The 22,490-nt window shown below is 52.9% G+C and overlaps 1 protein-coding gene across 1 annotated transcript in view; it reads right to left on the bottom strand.

The window, feature by feature from the left end:
* Positions 1-448: 448 nt before the first annotated feature.
* Positions 449-22,490, bottom strand: part of LOC115396411 (SNF-related serine/threonine-protein kinase-like) — a 30,936-nt gene continuing 8,894 nt past the window's right edge. Inside the window, 8 exon segments of the mRNA XM_030102285.1 lie at positions 449-830; positions 832-1,565; positions 1,567-1,786; positions 1,855-1,967; positions 2,560-2,758; positions 3,954-4,088; positions 7,838-8,050; positions 10,824-10,965. Of these exon segments, the coding sequence (XP_029958145.1) occupies positions 680-830; positions 832-1,565; positions 1,567-1,786; positions 1,855-1,967; positions 2,560-2,758; positions 3,954-4,088; positions 7,838-8,050; positions 10,824-10,965 (1,907 nt within the window). The 3' untranslated portion in view covers positions 449-679.

The following is a 22,490-nucleotide window of genomic DNA, read 5'->3' as shown; positions in this document are numbered from 1 at the left end:
GAGGAAAACACTGACTCCACACTGCCACCTGCTGAAAAAGAGCAGTACTACAGGCCGGAAGCTAACTTTAACTTAATTAACATCAGTAACAAAGTTTCATGATGGCCGAGAAGAATCAAGCCAGACCTCCGAGAAGCGATCTGAACCTGCTTCTCCTGGCTGCCGTTGGTCTCTGTGAGGCTGTAACGGAGCTGTTTGGCTGTGCTCTGAAAATAAACCCTCTCTTGTAAACTATATTTGTTTTTTCACACATGCAAACATTTACACATCTGCGTAAACCTTTTCTTCTTCTCCTTGAACTTTTGGCTGAAAGCTAATCGCTCTCCCAGTTTCCAGATGTGGTTGTTCCAGTGGCCTGAACACTCAGTCAGTCCGGACGCTTTACCAGGTTTGATTCATGGCTTTCCATAATCCAAACCCCCCCCCCCCCCCCCCCCCCCCCCCCCCCCCCCATGCCCCCCATGCCCCCCACCAGCCCCATAAATATGTTTAAACAAAACAAAACAAAAACAACAAAACGTCCAATTCTCATTCAGAATGTAAAAGTGCTCTTTTGGTTCATGAAAAACTTCTAAAAAATGTTAAAAACAATAAAAAAATCAAGAGCAGGCAGTGGACACGCGTGGAGGAGTGAGCTCCGCTACCTGCTACAGCAAACCGGGGAGTGGGGGGCGGGGCCTCAGATGACCTGACAGCAGCTGGCGGGGGCGGCGGTGCACAGCAGGCCGTCCCGGGCGCCGCCGCCCCGCTGGATGTTGACGGAGATGGTCTTCTCACACAGAGGTAGTTGGAGGACGCCGTTTTTCAGGGCGCTCAGGTTGCTGTGAGCGTCCCCGCCGCGCCCGGGGGGGCCGGGTCTGCGGGGGGGGGTGGTGGTGGTGGTGGTGGTGGGTGCGGGTGGTGGGGAGGGTGATGGTGTCCAGGCCGGCGGCGGAGCCGATGCACATCCTCCAGGCGGACTTCTCCTGGATCCTCACGCTGCCGGGGTCTATGAGGAACTTGCCGGCGGCCGGCCCGCGGCCCCCCCGGCCCCCCCGGCCCTGCTGCAGCTGCGAGCTGAGGCACAGGCTCATCAGCTTCAGGCTTTCCACCAGCTCGCTGCCGCGGCCCCGCCCCGGCCGGGCCGGCGCGCCCAGGCCGGGGGGGCCGCCCGCGCTGCTGTGGTTGCAGCAGGTGGAGGGGCTGTCCTGTCCTTTGCCCCCTCCCCCGCCGCCCCCCGTCCCCGAGCCTCCGTCCCCGCCGCCGCCCCCGCCGCCCTCGCCGGGCGGACTCCCCCGGTCCGGGCCTGAGGAGCCGCCCCCCCCCTGGGCGGGCGGCTTGCCCTGGCCGGAGCTGCTGCCCCCCCCGTTGCCGCCCTCGCTGCCGGGGGGGCCCTCGCTGCTGTCCCGCCGGTTCCAGCCGTAGCTGAAGCCCGAGTCCTTGTCGAGGCGCCGGCGGTGGCTCTCCGAGTCGTCGTCGCTGGTCTCGGAGCTGGAGCAGGACGAGCCCCGCCCCTGGCTCTTGCGCCGCTGGTACCTCTTCTGCGCCGAGCCGGGGGACGAGGACGCGCCCGAGGGGGGGGCCGGCCATGCTCATCTTGAGGCGGCTGAGTTTGGGGGGGAGACCCTCGTCCATGTCGAAGTCGTCGTCCGACTCGCCCTCCTCCTCGAAGATCTGGTTGAGCACGGGGGCGCTCTTCCTGGACGTGAGGCGGTTGGTGATGGAGGGGGGCTTCCTCCGCAGGATCACCTGGGTCGGGAGGGGGGAGGGGTCCTGCTCCTCCTCCTCCTCTTCATCCTCCTCCACCCTGACAGACACACGGGGTTTATTAGGACCAGGTAAAGCGCAGAGCGACCAAGACTCCTGGGTTCCTACCTGAAGAGGCAGGTGCGCTGCTTTGCCGCCGCGGTGGAGGCGGGAGGGGGCGGAGCTCTGGCAGTCCCAGAGGTGGAGCTGGAGGCTGGACCTGAGGTGGCCGCACAGGCGCCCTGCCACAGGAGGTGAAATGAAGCAGAGGTCAGAGGTCGACGCGGCCCCGTCCCCACCGTCCTGAGACGCCGTCACATCAAAATGAGCTCGTATTCACAGTCAAACCAGAAAAAGTCACCGTCTGATAGAGCTTTTCAAGTTCCACTGACAAAATACTTTCATGAAGTTTGCAAATACGAGGGGCTGAGCGAGGGGCGTGGCCTAAAAAACAGTTCAATATTTCACAGGGGTTAACGGGGGTAAACAAAGAAAAAGTAGAAGAAGTGGAAGAAATTAAGAAAAAATAAGATAGAAAGTGGGAAAAATTCCTCGTCATGAGGAAAGAGGACAAAATAGTCAAAATGTATAAAACAGGCTACAGACAGGAAGCTGGAGGTGGAGGAGTGAGAAACAGGAAGCTGGGGGTGGGGGGAACAGGAAGCTGGAGGTGTGAGGAACAGGAAGCTGGAGGTGGAGGAGTGAGGAACAGGAAGCTGGGGGTGGGGGGAACAGGAAGCTGGGGGTGTGGGGAACAGGAAGCTGGGGGTGTGGGGAACAGGAAGCTGGAGGTGTGAGGAACAGGAAGCTGGGGGTGTGGGGAACAGGAAGTACCTGTGGCGGCGCCGCAGCAGAGTCCATCAGCGTCTCCTCCCGCCGGTTGAGCTCCAGCAGGCCCTTGGACCGGTGGCCATTAAGCAGGTTCTCGGCGCTGCGGGCCGGAGACTGCGGTCCTCCGGCGTGGGAGATGGACGACGCCGCCAGGCTGTCCTCGATGTCCTGGTGCATGTCCACCCTGGTGGGCCAGGACTGCCTGCAGGGGGCACCGCAGAGCCGGGGTCAGAGGACTCTGAACCCGGCTGGAGGGCTCTGAATCAGTAACCTGCTCCGTGTTTCCACATGTGGCGACATGCTGGTTCCACAGCCGACTCTGTGATAGCGGCGAATCGACGGCTCGCCTCGCAGCCGGGCCGTCGTGTCATCCGGACGTTTCTAACCGAGCCAACAGATGTGATCCCGATAAGAAACCATGACTGCGCTTTGTTTGCATCGCAGCTTCACATTGCATCACATTGTTAAAGTAATCCTGCGCTGGCAGAGATGATGAATAATGCACAGATTAAAGTTTGAAGGCAGATTAGTCGGCGGCGCGCCGAGCTGCGGGGAGCTGGAAATGTCAGCGGGTGGAAAAGCTTTCACTTGGACTAATGCTACGGATAATGGCTCTGCCTCTGCTACTGTAACCGATGCTGCGTGACTCACGATGAAACTCACAACATCATCATCATCATCACCGCGTCGCAGGCGGCGGCGATCCGCATCAACCCGGCCGGGAAAAGGTCGCCTCCGTCTCCTCTGACGACTCGGAGCAAACAGGGAAGTGGCAGAGAGAGATTTCATCTCCAGGACGCGGAGCTTTAATCACTGCCTTCTTCCTGAGGATCAACCTTTCAGCTGCATCTACGCTCTGCTGGATCAGTTTCTTCTCAGCAAAGCAGGAACCAGGCAGAGACGATCAACCTCCGGAGGTTTTCTGTGGACTCAGTGACCCAGAACCAGGACTGAAGTCCTGCTGAGGCCCACCTTTCATCAACCATCCCCACACAGGACCGGTCGGCCCGACGCACACCGGCGAGCGGAGCAGCAGATCTGAGAACATCGCAGTCAGACTCCACGCCTCCCACCAGGCTCTCACCAGGAAGACTGACTTTTAACGCTGGAGCTGAACGGACAGTCAAAAGTCAGCGTTTCAGCAGAAACCAAAACCGTTAGGAGCAAAACAGACATTTTTTAAAAGTGAATAACTTGGTTTATATCAGAAAACTCCAGGACTCCACGAGTCACCATGACGACCAGCAGCGAGATCCAAGCCACGTTCATGTGATCATGCTTTCCATTTACACTGCAGCGGTGCTCGGAGCCACTGAGAACAGCTCCCAAGGCGCAACGTTTTGAAAGCGACTCCGTCTCCACGGGAACGGGGAGCCGAGTCCTGGCGGGGCGGTTACCTGAACTGGGCCTTGATGTTGCTGGGGCTGGAGGAGCGGGTCTGGACCTCCTTCTCCTGCTTCTCCCTCAGGATGCGCTCTGCCAGCAGGTAGTAGGTGGCAGTGATGTGGTTGTACTTGTTGGTCTCCAGCGCTCTGGAACACAGAGAGGAAAGAAACCGGTTTGAGGACAGAGCCTGAGAAAACGGGGACAACAAGTCAACGAGGGTGCAGGCTGGGCGGTAAAAACACCGTATTTTCTGGACCACAAGCCTTTGATATACATATAGATATCGGTACAGCAGCAGCATTCTGCTGCCGTACAGCGACATCTAGTGCTGATGGTGGTAATGACAGGAACAGTCACGAGACAGCTTTCTGAAGCTTCCATGGGAAAATGTCAAAACTGTGCGAACAAAACCCTCTGAGACGTCTTGTGTCGCGGAGAAGAAGCGAGATCCTAAAGGTAACAAAGGGATGCTGCTTCACGGTGGTGCAGCAGCCTGCCACCAGGTGGAGCTACAGAGTCTTCCTCTCAGGGACAGAGCAGCAGACGGTCAGGCTGTGGGACGCAGGACGGCTCGTAAGAATGCACATCTAGAAGACGGGTTGTGTTCAGGTGAGAAGAAACACCCCACTGGAGCGACGCTCAACCAGAACTGCACCCAACGACGGCTTCTGCTGCTAGCTAGCCACATTCGGGCGAGCTTGGCGTAGTTTACCCTGAGTCTCTGATCGGTCAGCTCCGGCTGGAAATGACCCCGAACATGAGGCGGATGTTAGAAACAGGCAGAGCGCCGTTCTGCCAGGTGCAGGCGGCGCCAGGCGAGGCATGCAGGCCGTCAGCTTTGACACGTTTACCGTCCAGCCACAACGTGTTTTAGCACGGCGCCAACAGGTACAGGAGAGAGGACACTACCTCCAGCAGAGGCATTTGAAGCATGGCTGACATGTGGGCGTGCTGCTGCGCTGAAACGACGTCGCTCAGACAAGGCGTCAGGATGGACACCCGCCACGCGGGACAAAGTCTCTGAGCCACAAAACCAGCCCAGTGAATAGTTTCTGGCAGATGGAGCCGAACGAAAACATTCTTTCAGTTACCTGCTGACACCCCACAGTGTCTGAAGTCTCTGTGGACTGAAGCTGCATTTACTTTACATTCTGCAGAGATTTTTCTTTTTGGGGACGTTTTTCTTGCTCTGTCAAGTCAGACCCGGTAGAAGCTGAGGCTGCTCTACGCTCCTGTAGAACCACCCTATTGCCAAATAACATCGAGGTACAGGTGGTTCATACAAATGTATTGTAGAAGGAAAATTGACAAACACCTAAAAAATGCTGTGACTTATGGTCCAGGCAGAGTACTGGAGCATCTTCAGAGCTGCAGCCTGATTGGCTGTAAACTCTGACTTCCACCAGATTACCGAGCACGTTGAAAGAGACGGACTACAGTCACAGAAATAAGACTAAAGCCAGGTTTTGGGTTTTTTTTTTTTTTTGCCTGGCCCAGTTTGAGTTAAAGTGCACCAGGCGCCAAGCTGTTGGGATCCTGTGGGAAACAGGAAACAGCCTGAACCCAGACTGGACGGCCTGCAGCCCCGGTGAAGAAAGTGTCTCATCTCCACAACACCGCAGACTCAGTACCCTGTAAAGTCTGACCTGCTGACCCCGGAGACCCAGACCAGGCTCCCCGGGCGGCCGGTGGGATTACAGCTCCGAGCGTTCCATATTGATGAAACTGAGCCAGTCTTCAGAGGAGCGGGGCTCCGTACTGACCCCACTCTGAGATCAACCAACGTTCAGACAGCGACAAAACGTTTCTGCTGGTCCTAAAAGAAAAAAAAGGGGGGGGTAGCGGCGCCTCTTCTGCAACTTGATGGCAACTCCCTTCTCCCTTAACCAATCGCACTTGAAGCAATTGAAGCGTTTACTAATGGTTTCTTTCTTTCTTATGTCTGTATTCTTGCTTGTGTTGTACGTCGCTTTGGACAAAAGGGTCTGCTAAATGAAACTGTAGAATTGTAGAATTATAGATCCAGACCGCTGGACCACATCTGTGTCCAGAGGGAGGAGGACGAGGACTCTAACTGGGTTCACTGTTCATCAACGAGTCGCTTCATTTAATCCAGCTGCTCACGAATGATGAGACTGGAAGCATGTTCAGTGTGTGGTCAACTCACACACACACACACACACACACACACACACACACACACACACACACACACACACACACACACACACACACACACACACACACACACACACACACACACACACACACACACACACACACACACAGGGTCTGCCTGTGTGCAGGTTACCATAGGTGTGAATGTGTGATATTCAGTGTGACCTTTGACCCTTCTGAGGTATTTTCTGAGCGACTCTGTTCCGCCGTGGATCGACAGGAAGTGATGCAGGTGTCGAAGACGACTGGAGGTTTCAATTCGCCGGAGCATTTTGAGAATCACACAACAGATTTTTTTCTTGAAAACTTCATCCCACACGGCTCCAATAACTCCAACAGAACTTTTTGCCTGGAAATTTTTGTCACGTCTGTGTTGAATAAACGCCGAATTTGAATAAATACACATTGACGAGTCGAAAGAAACAAAATAAAATAACCCAGAAAACATAAATCCGGTGATTCACTTTCTAGTATTTAAAAAAATTCCACAAAATATTTCAGGCCTTGACTCAAAATATTCAGTAACTATCAGATTTTACAGCCTGAGAGTCTCTGCTGCCTGTCGTCCTCTGGAGGTTAGCGTTTAGCTTGTGGCACTGTCCCTGCGCCGTGGATTCAGACTCTTCCAGGAACTCAATAAAGCCTTTAAAGCTTCAGTCAGTGGAGTGAAGCAGGTGGTTGAGCTTCTCAGTGGCGTCTTCTCTGACCTTCAGCATGGCAAACTAGCCTGAGCGTGGCTAACTGTAAGCTAGTAGACAGCAGCCAGCACCTAGCAGCGAGCAGTTAGCAGCTAGCAGCCAGCAGCCAGTAGTTAGCCGCTAGTAGCTAGCAGCAGCAGCGCGTTCGGTCAAAGTTAACATCCAAGCGTTGCTTCATGTGGTTGTGGAAATACCAGTTCAAAGTTTAGCCAATGAAGGATCTGCACCCATAATAACTGCACTGAAGATGTTGGCGTTTCTCTGCTCCGTCGCCGCTGCGGTCGGCCCTGCTAAAGCATGTCTGACACCTGAAACGCTCCCACAGGTGGGCCGTGGAACAGAGCGTGAACGTGGGCCTGAAGCTCGACTCTGAAGGGAACAGCTGTTCTGGGCTTCCCGCCGTGCAGCGGCGCCGACGGCTGCAGGGGAAGGAGCCGGCGTAGCATCCAGAGAAACATCTGTCAGTTCCCCCAGGCGCCGCGCCGCGTCGCTTCACGCCACGCGCTCAGAAAACAGGCCGGCTCACATTTTACAGCGGCGCCAGGCGGAATCCAGAGACGCCTCTGCTGAACGTGTTGAGTGATGCTGTACCAGCTGGTGTTGGCGTGGGCGGGAAGCCATTATGTTTTATGACAGGTTGGTGATGATCGGTCATGAGTGTGATGATAGGCTTGGATTAAACACCGACTCCTTTACGACAGGCTGTGGGTTACATAACTCATACAGTAGGACTCCACTTCGAAACCTGGAACCGATGTGACAATATTTGAAAACGGCTGCAGCCACAATCCTGGAAAAGTCCAGAAGAAGAAGAGAACCGAGTGCCTGAACCTTCTGACAGTCCGTCCCTGAGCTAACGCCTCCCAGCTGGCTCACAGGTTACAGGTGGCTCAACGGTTGGCTTCAGTTCATGTTCCCACTAAACAGTTTGATTGCTGATCATAAAGACTTTACAGCTTTGGGTGAGCCTGGCGTTGAACCGTCACACTCTGAGAGAGGAAACCTGAGGATGGACTCACTCGACGATGGCCTCCCGGTCGGCGATGTCGCCCAGCACCATGCGCTGGATGATGCTGTTGTGCTCCTCCTCGGACAGGTTCTTGTGGGACACCAGGGGCGTGTTGTACTTGGTGGCCGGGGACGGGTCGACGCCCTGCAGCCAGGCGTGGCCCTCGATCTCCTCCAGGGAGGCTCGTCGCTTGGGGTCCCTCTGAAGCATCCGGTCGATGAGACTGAAGAGAAGGGAGAGCGGGTTCAGGGCGGGATGAACAGATACCGATACCGGTCAGACGCTGCACCGAGTATTCATGCATTCATTCAGCTGACAGAGGCTTAGCGACGACCTCTGACCCTCCCCAGAGGGCATCAGCTGTGCCCGGATGTTATATCCACAGCAGATGACTTGGACCTGCTGGTTCTCCAGCGCCCTGAGGACTCCTCCTGCTCCACCACCTGCCCCCTCCGCCTGAAGGAGCACACCTCTCAGGACGATGCTGTCAGAACCGCGGAGTGTGGGAGGCGAGACCCTGAAGCCGTCCAGACACCTGCGGGCTCCCCGTCACCGGCGATCTGCGTCCAAACGCTCCCCTTCAGTCTGAATCTGCCGTTTTCACCGAGTTCATCTCAAAGGGAGAGCAGGAAGCAAACACCTGTCAGCTCTAATATAAAGCTTCTGCACTGCACGGCTGCAACCACTGAGGCTGAATTTGTTTTTGACTACAGTGCGGTCTAGTTGAACTGTTCATTGACTCACCACCTCCTCAAAGAAACTACTGTGAATACATCGTGAGCACTGCAGACTGGAAACCAGACCGGAGCTGCGGTTCAGAGATTCTCTGATTTAGATGTTGAACTCTCTGTAATCCAGAAGCTCGTCTTTTTCTCTGCTTCTAAAACAGCATCTTGAATGACAGTGAGAAAATCCACACAGCAACAAGCTCCGCGATGAATCCTTTGATTTATTTTATCATATCAATCCTCTCTGGGGAAATTCACCGACTCCGTCATAATGCTGTGGCTGATTGGTGACAGGATGAATCAGGAAGGTTTCAGTTTGGGATGGAAGCGTTAGCACAGCTGTGAGGATGAACCAAGAGTTACACATCAGCAAATTCAGTCCCCGTATCAGCTCAGTGCGAGCATGGCGCTACGAGCTAATGCTGCTTGGACTGTGACGATATAAACACCAGGCTGAAGCTCTGCAAGAAGAAAGAAATTCTGAGGCTGGAGGAGCGCCGCTCCGCCCTGACTCTACTGCAGCGGTCAGACCACAGGTCAGCAAACTCCGCTCAGTAATATTTCAGGTTCAATTCTAACTAACCTCCTTAAAGAATTCCATTTGTGAGTGACGTCTGAGCTGAATGCTTCCTCTGAGGCAGCCTGCTTTGACGTTACCGTCAAATGAACCTCCACCATAACCTTCCAGCCTGAAACACTCTGCGCTTCATCTACTCAAAATCAAAGACTGGTTTAATGAGGAGCCTGCATCGTTATGAACTACACAACGCAAATGACCGTCAACATCACCGCATGTTTCCTGAATGTCGAGCTGAGTTCCTGACAGCAGGAGGACAGAGAAGAGGAGCAGCGACGGTGAGCAGCTATCCAGCTTTATCTATAGTACTGGAACTATAGGATGATGATGATGGTGAGGAGGAGGAGGAGGAGGAGGAGGAGGAGGAGGAGGAGGAGGAGGAGGAGGAGGAGGAGGAGGAGGAGGAGCCCAGCCGGTGAATAATTCATGAATAGATGTGAGTAAATGGGTTTTGGTGAGTCAACAGAGAAAACATGGAGACGTGGCTGATGAGCTGATCGGCTGGTCCTGAGAGAGGGGACCGCTTTAATGCTGAAATATCCAAAAGTTGACTCAAAATGTTAAAAAATGCAGAAGATATTATCACCACCTTAAAGGAGTCAATACAGAGGAAAGTTTTCAAAAACAGCCTGAATGTGAACATTAAAAATGGTGAGAATAACTTAAAAAAATAAAAATAACAGGGGATAAGTCACGGGACAGTGGTGATGAATAAAGTGGTGATATTTTGAAAAGCTTGGAAATTTTAAGAAAATTTAAAATGTTGAGAAAATAAACTTTATGTTCAAAAAAGGTAAAAAGCCAAAATAAAAAAGTAAATGCTGATAATGGAAGCAATACAGTGAACAAAACCAAAGCCTGGAAGCTGTGATGCCAAAGCGTCACGACGTCTGTTGATACGGAGCAGTCGGCGTCTGGGAGGCCTCGGCCCGGCGGACCGGTCCTGGAGGGGCGAAGGCGCCGCTCTGCTCAGGAATCCACACCAGACTCTGGACGGAGGGCGGCGGGGGAAAAACACGAGACGCCGCGGCTGTCCTCTGAAGTCCGGCCCATCAGACCCTCACAGCTGCTGCAGCTCAGCACCTCCGTCCAGACGTCTCTCCCTCCGCTCCGAGGAGATCAGCGTTTATTTCCTGTGTCTAAAAATACCGTCGGACTCTTCAAGACTGATCTGATGGACCTGAACGATCCTATGTTGTGAGGAAACCCAGAGTCCAAGCAGTTTCCAGTCCAGATGAAGGCAACAAACAAAACGTCAAGGCGCCTCGTCGACCTGGAGAGAATCACCAGGAGCTCCCAACCGGAGGAGCTGGAGAAGAGACACGAAGAACTATTTCTGAAAGAACCCCTGGTCAGGAGAGTTGGAAAGAAATCTCACTTCATGAACTCTGTAACTGTGAGGAGTTTGCATGTTCTCCCTGTTCTCTCCTGCTTAACATGGTTATAGAACTGCTGAGAGGCTGCAGAACACAGAGATGGACGGACGGGTGGACGGACGGATGGATGGACGGACAGATAGACGGGTGGGTGATGGACAGATATGATGTTAACCTTTGACACCAGCCGGATAAAGACGGGTTCTGCTCGGTTTTACACTCTTTCATTCAGAGACTGACGTTCTGAAAACCGTCTCCGCCCCCGCTGGAGGACGGGACTGGGACACGGCGGGACAGAGAGGACGGGTCACTCACTCTTTGCAGGCGGCGGAGACGTGAGGCGGGACGGTGTATTTACAGTCCATGATCATGGTGAGCGTCTCGCTGTCGTTGGCCTCCTGGAACGGCGGCTGTCCACACACCAGCATGAAGAGGATCACACCCAGACTCCAGATGTCTGCGGGACACACACACACACACACACACACACACACACACACACACAGAGGAAGACATGAGAGCTGCTGGACGGTCAGCAGGGTCAGGAGCTGAGAGCGACGGCGTGACGGATGACAGCACAGGAAGCCAGGCCCCGCCTCCCCGGCACGCTGCTAACACTGACACCATAATACTACCTGACACACACACACACACACACACACACACACACACACACACACACACACACACACACACACACACACACACACACACACACACACACACACACACACACACACACACACACACACACACACGATGGCTTCCTGCATAACCCACCGGCTAAACACACTCATGCTCCACGCAGTCACCTGTAATATTCGTGTGTGTGTGTGTGTGTGTGTGTGTGTGTGTGTGTGTGTGAGAGAGGGAGAACAGTACAATACATGTCAAGCCGGTGTGTGTGTCCATCCAAGTGAGCTTGTCAGTCGCACCCAGGGAAAGCAAACTGTCAGCATGAAGCGCACACACACGCACACACACACACACAGGTTCAACATGAGGTCGTATCACACTGAAATGAGTTGGAACCCGTTTATTATTATGCAAAGCTCCGATACATAAATACAGCGGAGCCGCAGGAACAGCAGGCTTTATTACAGCCTGGTCGTCTCACAGCTAACCTGGTTTCAATAGGATGTAACACACTGCCTGCACCACACTGGATAACCCCCCCCCAATGACAATATTTCAAGTCAACAGTTTCCCGTTTACGTGACAACACTGAACGTGATGCCCGTTTTCATGGAAACGACAGAAACAGTAAAAACACCGTGGCGAGCAGGCGGGAAACGAGCTGTAGCTGCTGGTGTTCAGGTGCATCTGACGAAGGCGGGACGAACATGATGCTGCTAACAGTCGCTGGCCGTGTCGGCCGAGCAGGTCCAGGTGTGTGATCGCGTCCGGGGAGGAATCGCATCAGCGTCCCAGCATGTCCCGGAAAAACACGCAAACCTTTCAGAGTCAATGTGCAACACTCCCAGAGCCAGCTCGCTCACTCTGGAGGGGCAGAAACACACACACACGCACACACACCCACACACACGTCACAGAGATTTCAGTTAATATTGGCACGTCTGAAGTAATTACCACGATGAGGATTTTTAAGTGACTTTCTAATTAAGCTCAAACGCTCAGATGCCCTCAATAGTTAATGGTTTGGCAGAATGAGGCTCTGACGGAGAGAAAAAGGCCTGAATAAGCATAATGAGGACTTTTCAGAGAGATTATAAAATGCTTTTAGCTCGCAGGCGGCCTGCAGCAGCGGCGCACGCTCATTTGGAAGAGAACCATATTTAGACGTGGCGGTGCGGGGCTGGTATCAGCGCTGCAGGACTTGGCCCGGGGCCGAGCGGCTCGGCGTGGAATCACAGCCAACAGTCGGGCCCATTCTGAACCGAGGAGGCCGCTCCATTACCGGTCACTTCGAGGGAACGGAGATACGTTTCTCCATCAGTCAGCACTAACAGGCCGGGCGCGACACACACTCCACACACTCCACTCAGACTGTCAGCTTTAAAAGTTCAGTCTCCACTTCTGAAAGTCAGCAAAAGCAGATTCGTCTCTGAGAGTTGGTCCAATTAAAGGAAAGGCCTGGTGCAAAAGACAGCAAAAGGAGCAGGACTCCATGAAGAGCTTTCTGCGGCTGAACACACACACGCTGCTGAGGTGTGTGTGTTTACAGCTCCTCTATGGGTGGACGGGCCTGATTACACACTTTCAAGTGGAAACGGAAAACTCCTGCTTCTTAAATCCGCTCCGGGTTTGAAAGCGAGGACTGTGCTCAGTTCACGGCTTTCAGCACTGTTGAAACTGACTGAGGGTTTCCTTCACACTGCTTCCTGAAAGCTGCTGTGCTTGTAGCCGATTGGCTGATAGCTGAACCGGACTGGACATGGAGTCACGGGCCACAGTTTAATGACGCTCACACTGAACCAGCGAGCCTGCAGGCCGTCCGGCCTCTGGCTCTGGGCTGGAACTCGGCAGACCTCTGAGAGGGACTCGTGGAACTGATTGCAAGGTTTAATGTGTTTGGTTTGGGTTTTAATAACGTCCCGCAAATTCAATCTCAGGGCGCACCTGTGCTCCGGGTGGCCTCGTCCTCCGGGTCTGAGACACACTGAGGAGAGCTCAAAAGTAACTAAGTAATTCTTCATCAGCAAGTATGAACACAGAAAACTCCTCAAGAGTTTGTTCCACAGTATTCTGGCAGTGAGAGCTAATCCAGTGCTTCTGGCACTGAAATGTAACGAAGTACTGCACCCAAAATGAAGCAAACAAGGCCGGCTTGTGCTTCTCGGTGGGGAAATCAGCCTGATTTCATGTTGTGCAGGAGGTTTGGCTGTAAAATCTGGTGTAAACTGACGTGAGTTTCCTCTGTTTGGCTCGTCTGGAGTGTTTGGTGTGGTTCGTCAGTGTTTGGCTGCTGAAATATTAACAAGACGTGGACGCAGAGAAAGGTTGGCCCGGCTTGACGTCGGTGTAGCAGCCTGCGGTTCGATGTACCAATTAGGCCTCCTCAGGGTGTTGACACAGGGCGGATCAGACCGCTGCTGCTGTCTGCCTGGGGGAGGCTGCTGTATCTGCATGGACATGCTACGGCGGGAGATCAGCGGTGTTTGTTTCCTGAAAAGCCAGCGTGACATCGAACAATGAGCGCATCGCAAGAAATAGACATTGAAAATAGCACTGAAAACAACTTCATTATGAGGAAGTTGTTAAACTCCTGCTTCTTAAAGAAGGTTCCTTCAGTCTTCCATGGCGGGAAAAGGAGGATCTTTTTGTTTTGGTCTGTTGTCGAGACAAACCAAGACTACTTCAGCTGCAGCTGATGGAGTCGCCATTTTCTTGTTGTATTAAAATCCAAAACTTTTAAAATAATTATCAACAGAAAAATTAAAAAGCACTCATTAACTGTCTGTGAAACGGCGTGGGTTTATCACTGCGGTGACAGTCCAACCCGTCCCTGTTCAGGTTTGCAGTGTGTTGCTCTCTGCAGGTGTGTCAACAGCACCCACTAGTGGAACGACATGAAAACGGCATCATTTCTGGGGTTTCTCTGTAAATGGACGTGGTTTTTAAAACACTGAGGTGTGAGCACGAAAGTTTTCTGAAGCCAAAGAGCTAAAGCGATTCGTTCTCACTTGAAACGTCATGAAAATGGGGCTAGAGGAACTGGACTGCACTACTCACTCTGAAACAGCAGACACTGGAGCAGGATGCCGGTTAGCCCAGGTTCTACGGAGCTCATTGACGACGTTTCTATTCTGATCAACACTAATCAGAAGGTCCTTCAAAGCCCATTGAGCTGACTGACAGGAAACATGGAAACCAACCAGGATCTGTTCGATGACACCCACTACAGCCCTTATCCTTCAGAAACCCTGTTTGTTTTCACATGGCTGCTGATGATCATTGTGTATTCCACTAAGCAGGAAGAAAGATGTGAAGCTCTTCAGTTTCAGTTTCAAACTGCTCCAGAGGGAAGAGTCCACTAACATCCTCTCGATCCCAGCAGCCTCCTTCATGTCTTCTTAATGTTATGTGGAGTACCAATACGAGAAAGTCTGGCTCGGGGGCAATCCAGAGGGGACAAAAATAAAACAATACCTAAAGACGTTCTGGGTCACAGTGGAGCCACGTAGTGTACGTGTTCATTCTGTTCTACGGTCTGAGCAGCTTCTAGCAGTGAGATTAACTTTGTTTTCGCTGGATTCCTGCAGGGGGAAGATTTCTCAGTCATCAGCAGCTTGTTAGACATCACAGGAGGACCTGCTGTTGGTCTCAGCTCTTACTCACCAGGAGAGTTCCAACTCTTCCTCTACAGACTCAACAGCGTGTCTTCCTGTCTGCTCAGGTGACTTCAACCACGTCACCACCGCCTCCACACTCAGAGATAATGGGATGAATGTACTGTATTTTCTGTTCTAGCAGTGGCAGGGGGCAGGAATGGTTTCTGGGTTCTTCCAGCCAGAGGAGCCGTTGCTGCCCGGAGGCGTCGCGCTGCGGCGGCGGTCCTCGCTCGACCTGTTCTGCAGTGCAAGGCTATATCATCAAACACATGCAAGGACAGAACAGGTGGAAAACCCGGCGGCACACACCGTACCCTGTAGACATGAGCTCATGTCAGAGAAGGCCAGGAGACATGGCTGCAGTGCTGCAAATGCAGCGATGTTCAGAGCTTCTCGTCGTCTGGCAGTAAGACAAAGCCAGCAGCGGGACGACAACAAGAGTCATCACACTATAACTGGAGGAGCCGTTCAAACTCTTCAAGAATGTTTAGAAGCCTGTAGACTGCATGCAGCATTCTGTTTTTACTGACTGGATGTTAGTCTGTGTCTCTGAGGCTGAAGCTACTTCCCAGCAGAACGACAGTCAGCTCTTCATGATGGTGCAGAAGAGAAACGAGCAGAGAGACACTCCAGGATTCAAACCTCTTCAAAAATGAAAGCAGGAAGCGTGCAGAATGTGGTGAGAGGATGAGACTGTTTTCAGTTGCTACTTGAAAACGTCCAGAGAGCCACTAAAAGACAGGTATCAGAGGGACGGCTGAAGACTCCCTGTAATGACTCCCTGTGGGTCAGGGACGTCTCTCTGCAAGAAATACATGTTGGAATTTTCATACCTTAAATATTGATTCTGGCACAAAAAGCATTTAAAGTCCTCAAAGTATGACGTCTCTTTCTGTCATGTTTAAAGTGCTTGTGCACGGTGAACACCGCAACAATGTGAATATAGCAAAGAAAAAAGAACGAGTCAAGAGACTGGGACATTTTTCAACATAATAAAAAGAAAACAGGAAATAGGGGCAGATCGCCGGCATCCGTCGTTATTTCTCGTGGCCACGCCCACAACTCAGTGAAAACAGAGTATTCCCAGGCAGAAAGCAGCACGAGCAGCGCCGCCAAAAATAGACTCAGCGCAAACAGGAAAACGCAGCAGAAAATACCACACCAGCACGGCTCGGCGGAAACCAGCTGAGCACACGCGGCGAGCGGCAGGAAGAGCCGAGCCGAGCGGCGAGCGAAGCAGCCGGGGTCACGGTGGCACCTCCAGACAATCCCAACCGCCCCGCTGCCAGAGCCGCCGCTGGAGGCTGCACAGTCCGGCTCAGCAAGGCTCAAGGGAAAAGGAAAAACCTGTGCTGCCTTTCGGCGGCTGCTCTGGCAGAGTACGGTTCTGCACAGAAGCATCGTTTATTCAGCTGCAGTGTTGTGAAAGTTGATTAGTTTTTCACTGACAATCAACCAGCAACACATCATGCAGCTCCAATACCCAGAGTTCCATCTGGACTGTTCTTCAATCAAACAGTCTCAATGAGACGAGCGTCAGTCTGATGTTAATAACATCTTGAGGAAATGTGGTCACGCACGCACACACACACACACGCACGCACGCACGCACGCACGCACGCACGCACGCACGCACAAAATCATTTCACACAGACTCGATGCTGACAAACATCTTCACACTGGTTTCATCATTTTACTGCTGCAGGAGTCCATAAGTGGACAAAACAGTCCTGTTGGCGGACAGGACGACACCAACATGTGCAGAGCTGTCAGCCTGAAGAGCGCTCAGTCACACACACACTCACACTCAGTCAGATACACACACACTCGCATGTGCTCAACACATCAGTATGAATGGTGCTGTCAGAGACAGGCGGAGGAGGGAGGAAGAGAGCACTCAGGGTGACAGCACAGTCTGCTGAGGATCTCTGTCTACACACACACACGCACACACACACACACAAACTCTTATTAACCACAGCAGCCCTGCGTGTGATGGAGTCCAGCTGAACTTACAGTGGAAACACTTCACTGAAACGTCTCCCTGAGCTGTCGGACACTGAACAGCAGGTCTCCTGCAGGCATGGAGAGCAGAACCAAGCGGAAGGCCCCGTTTCCATGGCGACGGCGTCCGTTGACACAACGACAGCGTCCGTTTACACAACAACGGTGTCCACTGACACGACCACGGTGTCCGTCCGTTTCCAGGACGACGGTGTGCGTCTGCTGCCATGGTTCATGTTCATTGTGAACCGGCCTCTGCAGGCCTGGCCGTGTGGCTTCATCACCAGCTTTCAACACGTCGCAGAAACGCTGAAAACAACGCCGTTTTCCTGTGGGATCATGAGCAGAAGCTGTTTTTATGTAATAAAACCTGTATGCGCACAGAGAAGAGCCCACAGTGAACACTGACGCTCCGCTGTCCGGGTCCACTCAGCAGAGGAAACGCTCGCTGATGCGTTTCGACGTCTCGCAGCCCGACAGCAGCATCACACCGGCTGCCAAGCAGCAGGTTTCCTCCTGATAAACGCTGACGTTACATAACTTTACGAGCAGGCTGACTCATCCCGCTCAAACACAAACAGTATTTGTGTACCGGAGGAGCCGCCGGGGCTAAAAGCAGCAGCAGAAAGTGAGAACGAGCGTCGGCGAGTGAGACGAGCTAAACTGAGACGCCGCTTTGTTGGTTTTTTTTATCTTCCTTCCGTCGGTGACGGAGTCGTCCTGACGCACACTTCCAGGGTCTCTTTCTGTCATTCGCTCGGTTTCAGCGTGTTTGGACAACAGCGGGACGCGTCTCCACCGCGGCGCAGGCAGCCAGGGAGCCGCCGGGGAACCGGCTCGCTGCACTAATGAGCCTCCTGCAGCAGCAGGAACCAACGAGCACAATTAGAGTGTAGAGAGAGTCTGGCGCCGCCGGTGTGTGACAGCAGTGTGTGATGGAGTCTTCTCATATTCCACATGTTGTCTTCAGGGCCGCCAGCTGGCAGCTCTGGTTTCACTCCATGCTGATGAGCAAGGCAGCGTTTACATGCCGACGTTTTCAAGTGAAAACAAAACTTTCTTTGCATTTCAGATGTCTGTTCAAACAGACGAAGCCACCAAATATGAAACTTTACGACAGCAGCTCCCACGGCGGAACTTCTACAAAACAATTTTCACTCAACCTTCTGAAAACGATGCATTTTCACTTGAAATGGTGCGAAAACGGAGCCGGCTGAAGTTTAATCGTACTGAAATCAAATATGATGGAACGCAGAGGAGCCAAACATGGATTCCTCTGAACCTGCCGCTGATCTGCTCGGTTGAAGTAGAGTAAAAATAAAAAATGAAAATGAAAGTACGTCTCGTTTCTATCTTTGCTTCTGGAGGTCGAACCATTTCAGTAACGGTGCAACAGGGAAACCCAGACGTGACCTGCAGTCAGCCAGCAGCTTCCTCAGTACTGCTGCAATAACCGGAGACTCAGACATCCTGTGGAGGAGTGTTTCCCAAAACACACAACACACACCGTGATGAAAGGATCCTTTCTCTCCTGATGTGTTTCTTCCAGCGACTGAAGAGACGGAGCTCATCGACGCTCAGCAGGAAAACTGCTGCTTTTAGGGCCAAAACAACCTGAGAAGGAAGGAGGGAACATGTGGGATTACTGAGTGACTGAGAGGAGGAGAGGCTGAATGTGGATGAGAGACGGATGGATCTCTCTCTCTCTCTCTCTGGCTTCCATTAGCATGGTGGCTGCAGGTGTTTCTCCACTGCCTTAATATGGAGGAAACTCCACAACTCCTCACACATCACTGGCAGGTATAAGAGTGGAGCAAACCACCGGATGTCCTCTCAGGCTACAGGCCTCCACGGCTCAGATCCTAATGTCAGAAATGCCCAGAGCCAGAAGATTCCTCCATCGACAGGAAACTGGTCTGAAGTGAGTTAAACCACTCCAGCTGACGCTGTGTGATTATTAAAAAATGACAGGATGAAAGCCAGCTTTCTGAAAGGCTCAGACTGAGTCACTGATGATCGTTTAAAAGCAAAACTCAATTTTCTCAGCTTCTTTTCAGTACCGTATCAAATTAAACCTCTCTTCATTCCTGAGGTACACTAACTTACCTTCACAAAAATCTAATAAACTCCATTTTAAAACAAATCTCACAAAATAAACTCTGAAGAAAGATCGTGATGTTTCACTGGCTCTGGTCTGGAAGAGCTATGAACAGCTCCGACCCTCCTGGGACCTGCTGCCAGGAGCAGGTCAAACACCCTGACCCCTCAGTGACCCTGACCCCGCAGTGACCCTCGGCCAGCAAAGCTGCTCTCAACAACTGCTGTCAGCGCTCTGCCGCCGCCGCCGCCGCCGCCTGCTCAGCGCTTCATGCTCCTCATCCACTCCCATCATGTGCCGACACTCTTCACCGTCTTTGGAGACGCGGTGTCCGAGTTTGACCCCGGTCAGCAGCGGGGTCAGGGAGGGGGCACTACCGACACCTGGCTCTCTTCTGCTGCCAAGCATCTGTAACCATAGCAACAGTCACGTCAAATCAGGGCTGGAGAGCGAGCGGCAGGCTTCCTGTCGCACCGTGTGGCCGAGCGGAGCACCGACACCGGCAGTTCCCGGTCACGTCTCCATCCGAAGGGCAGCGATCCCCAGTGGAGAACCAAACCCTCCCCTCAACTCCACCCAACCACACCGGGCCAGGAGGAGGACTGGACCTGGACCAGGAGGAGGACTGGACCAGGAGGAGGACTGGACCTGGACCAGGAGGAGGACTGGACCTGGACCAGGAGGAGGACTGGACCTGGACCAGGAGGAGGACTGGACCTGGACCAGGAGGAGGACTGGACCTGGACCAGGAGGAGGACTGGACCTGGACCAGGAGGAGGAGGACTGGACCGGCACCGGGAAGCCGACGGCTCCACTGAGCTTGAGGAGCAGGAAGGGACCCGCTGAAGCCCACATTCCCCTCGCAGGACAGGTTTCAAATGTACGGCGCCAGAAGAATCCATCTGATCTCCAGAATAAGCGTCTGAAGGCTTTTACACAGCGGGAGTCGACAAATGTGAGCAGAAATGCAAAACACTCGCTGGCAGAGTTTCCCAACAAACCTATTTATATCAGCAGAGATGCAAATGAGCTGCAAACCTTCAATAAGGAGCTCAAACACATTCTCACAAGCCGATGTCTGGAGCCTCTGTGGAGCGATGGAGCGGTTATGTAAGCGTAAGTCAGGGCAGCGAGCCGACGTTTAGACCGTTCTGGGATCTGGTGACGCCAAGTAAACAACAACAAACAGCCTGTTTACATCACAAGGTGTTTTCAAGTGAAATAAAGACGAACTTGTGTTGTGTTTGGGCGTTCGTTAGGATCAGGGGTCGTTAGGGGTTAAGCCTATTCCATTGAACAAGGCACTTAAACCTCTGAACGCTCCCATGAGTGTCTTGAGCTTCATGGAAGTTCAATCAAAATCGATGAATCAGGAATGGAGCCGACATGTAAACGGCAGAGGTAACTCCGAGCCCAGGTAACCCGCCCACTGGTCAGTCTGCATATCAGCCAGTCAGCTGATGCCTGAGCCGAGCGGCCGGCGAGTCGGCCCGGCGGCCGGCGACCAGCGACCATCCCCAGGGAACGCAGCAGCAGCTCCTCCCGTTCATCACGGATCACTGAGAGGAATAATTACACTTAATCAGCTCTCTCTGTGCAGAGGAATCCCACTGAGGTAACAGTTCATCTGGAGGCTGCCGGGACTCCAAAACCTTCTCAGCAGCTTCTCCGATTTTCCTCTGATTCAGTTTTCATATGAGAAAAATAATAAGTCAATACAATCCAAGGCAGGACTGGACGGAAGGTGGATTCATTCAGTTCTGTGTTGAGCTGTACTCTGAAAATACAACAAATGAACACTTGAAAAGAACTGGATCCTGGCTCAAGCCGCTGGTGGATCTCTCTGCAGTGGAAAGCAGGAAGTTGCTCCAGGTCTCCTGCAGGAGTTCCTGGGAATGGAACTCGGAGGTTTGCTTTAACTCAGTTCTTCTCGTTTGGGATCAGGTCTGATCGCGGTCTGGCCGGTCCACGGTGGGCTCTGCAGACTCCTGGATCAGAGATAGTGTGTGTCTGCTGTGTGGAAGGGCTTATCGGGTGTATTAATAGCACATTTGTCAGACACAAAGCGGAGCCAGCTCCACCGGGAGACGAGCGGAGGAAGCAGCAGGACGGGGCAACGAAAGACGAGGAGAGAGCAGAACCGCCTGCTGGTGAGACTGGAAAGGAAGCAGTCGAGTGGAATCTGCGGCCGTTGCGTTCAGTCGTGGTGTCAAACATCCAACAAGGTGTGAGGAAAGAAAATATGGCTCCATATCGACACGGGAAGAATTCACTCGTTCATCAAACCACACAGAAGCTGAGCTGGACTGAGATCAGCTGATGAAGTCCAGCCGAGCCCGAGAAAAACATTTTAATGGCTTGAAGTATCCATCAGAAGGTGGCGCTGTGTGCTCAGCAAGGGCTCATCGTCACCAACAGCAACACCCAGGTAGACTGTGGGGTTCAGACCAGGCCCAGCTGGTGCTCTGGAGACCGAGGGCTTTTCTTTTGGTCTGTTTTAAGAACTGAATTCTAAGACAACCGTCGAGATAAGGCAGCACTAATCCACACTCATCATTCTCTTTCTGCTCTAACGGAAACTTTTAGGAACTGGAATAAGATTATTTTTCATTTTTTAATTTAAAAAAATTCACGTGTGTCGATGGCAAAGTTTTTCCAACAACCAATGAGAGAAAACAGGACTGTTCAAGAAGCTCCATACTTCGGTAAATATTGAACTTTTTCTTAAATGACACAATACTGATAACCCAGTGGTGGAGTTTACTACCGTCTTCTCTAAACATTCAGCCTCGCTGCTCCAGTCGGAGTCGTGCTGCCTTCATGCTCTGGGTCCTTTCCTCTCGGCTTTGGGGAACTGGGGACATTTCAGTCCAGGGATCAGCGGGAAGCAGGAAGTTGGTTGTATTGAACCGATTTTATGGCGGAACGCCTAACGATGAACCAGCTGAGGAGATGGAACGATCACGATGATGTTCGACGATGCTAGCCTCGCTCCGTCCTCATTCTGGATCAGACTGCAGAGGAGAAGCGAGATTTAAATATGCGAGCAGCATTCCTGCAAGCTAACCTGACGGTTACCCAGCAGTCACGTTGGCTGCGGTCCAAACACAACAAGACCAACCTGCCTTCTGCCTCACGCCACACACTCCTGTCCCGACGCCTCTGAAGCGCACCTCGCCCCCGCTCCGCTCAAACTCCCCGAGTCCTGAAAGCCGGCTGGACAATGGAAAGTGCACGGCGGCGGCGGCAGTCCGGCAGAGCGGCGTCCAAAAGGCTGTCGCTAACACCTCCGCAGTGACGAGGTCCCGCCGCGCCGCCGCCGCCGCCCAGAGAGCGAGCTAATGACTTGTTGTTCCCCCAACTGTCAGCTCACTTTAGCCCCGGACGGGACCGGGTCAGGACCTGCTGGAGGGCCAGGCTGCGGGGGAAGTGCTGCTGGAGGGGCTCGAACGCCACGCCTGGAGACGGCGGAGCGACGATCAGACCTCACACCTCAACTCTGTCTCCGATCAAACCTGCTGAGTGAAACAGAACCGAGCGTCTGCCAGCAGAGTCCTGGACTCGGGTCTGTCCTCGCGGCTTGAGACT

The sequence above is a fragment of the Salarias fasciatus genome, chromosome 11 (genome assembly GCF_902148845.1).
Source record: "Salarias fasciatus chromosome 11, fSalaFa1.1, whole genome shotgun sequence".
Lineage (NCBI taxonomy): Eukaryota > Metazoa > Chordata > Actinopteri > Blenniiformes > Blenniidae > Salarias > Salarias fasciatus.
Note: the sequence above shows the minus strand (reverse complement) of the source record. Positions and strands in the feature narration are given on the sequence as shown.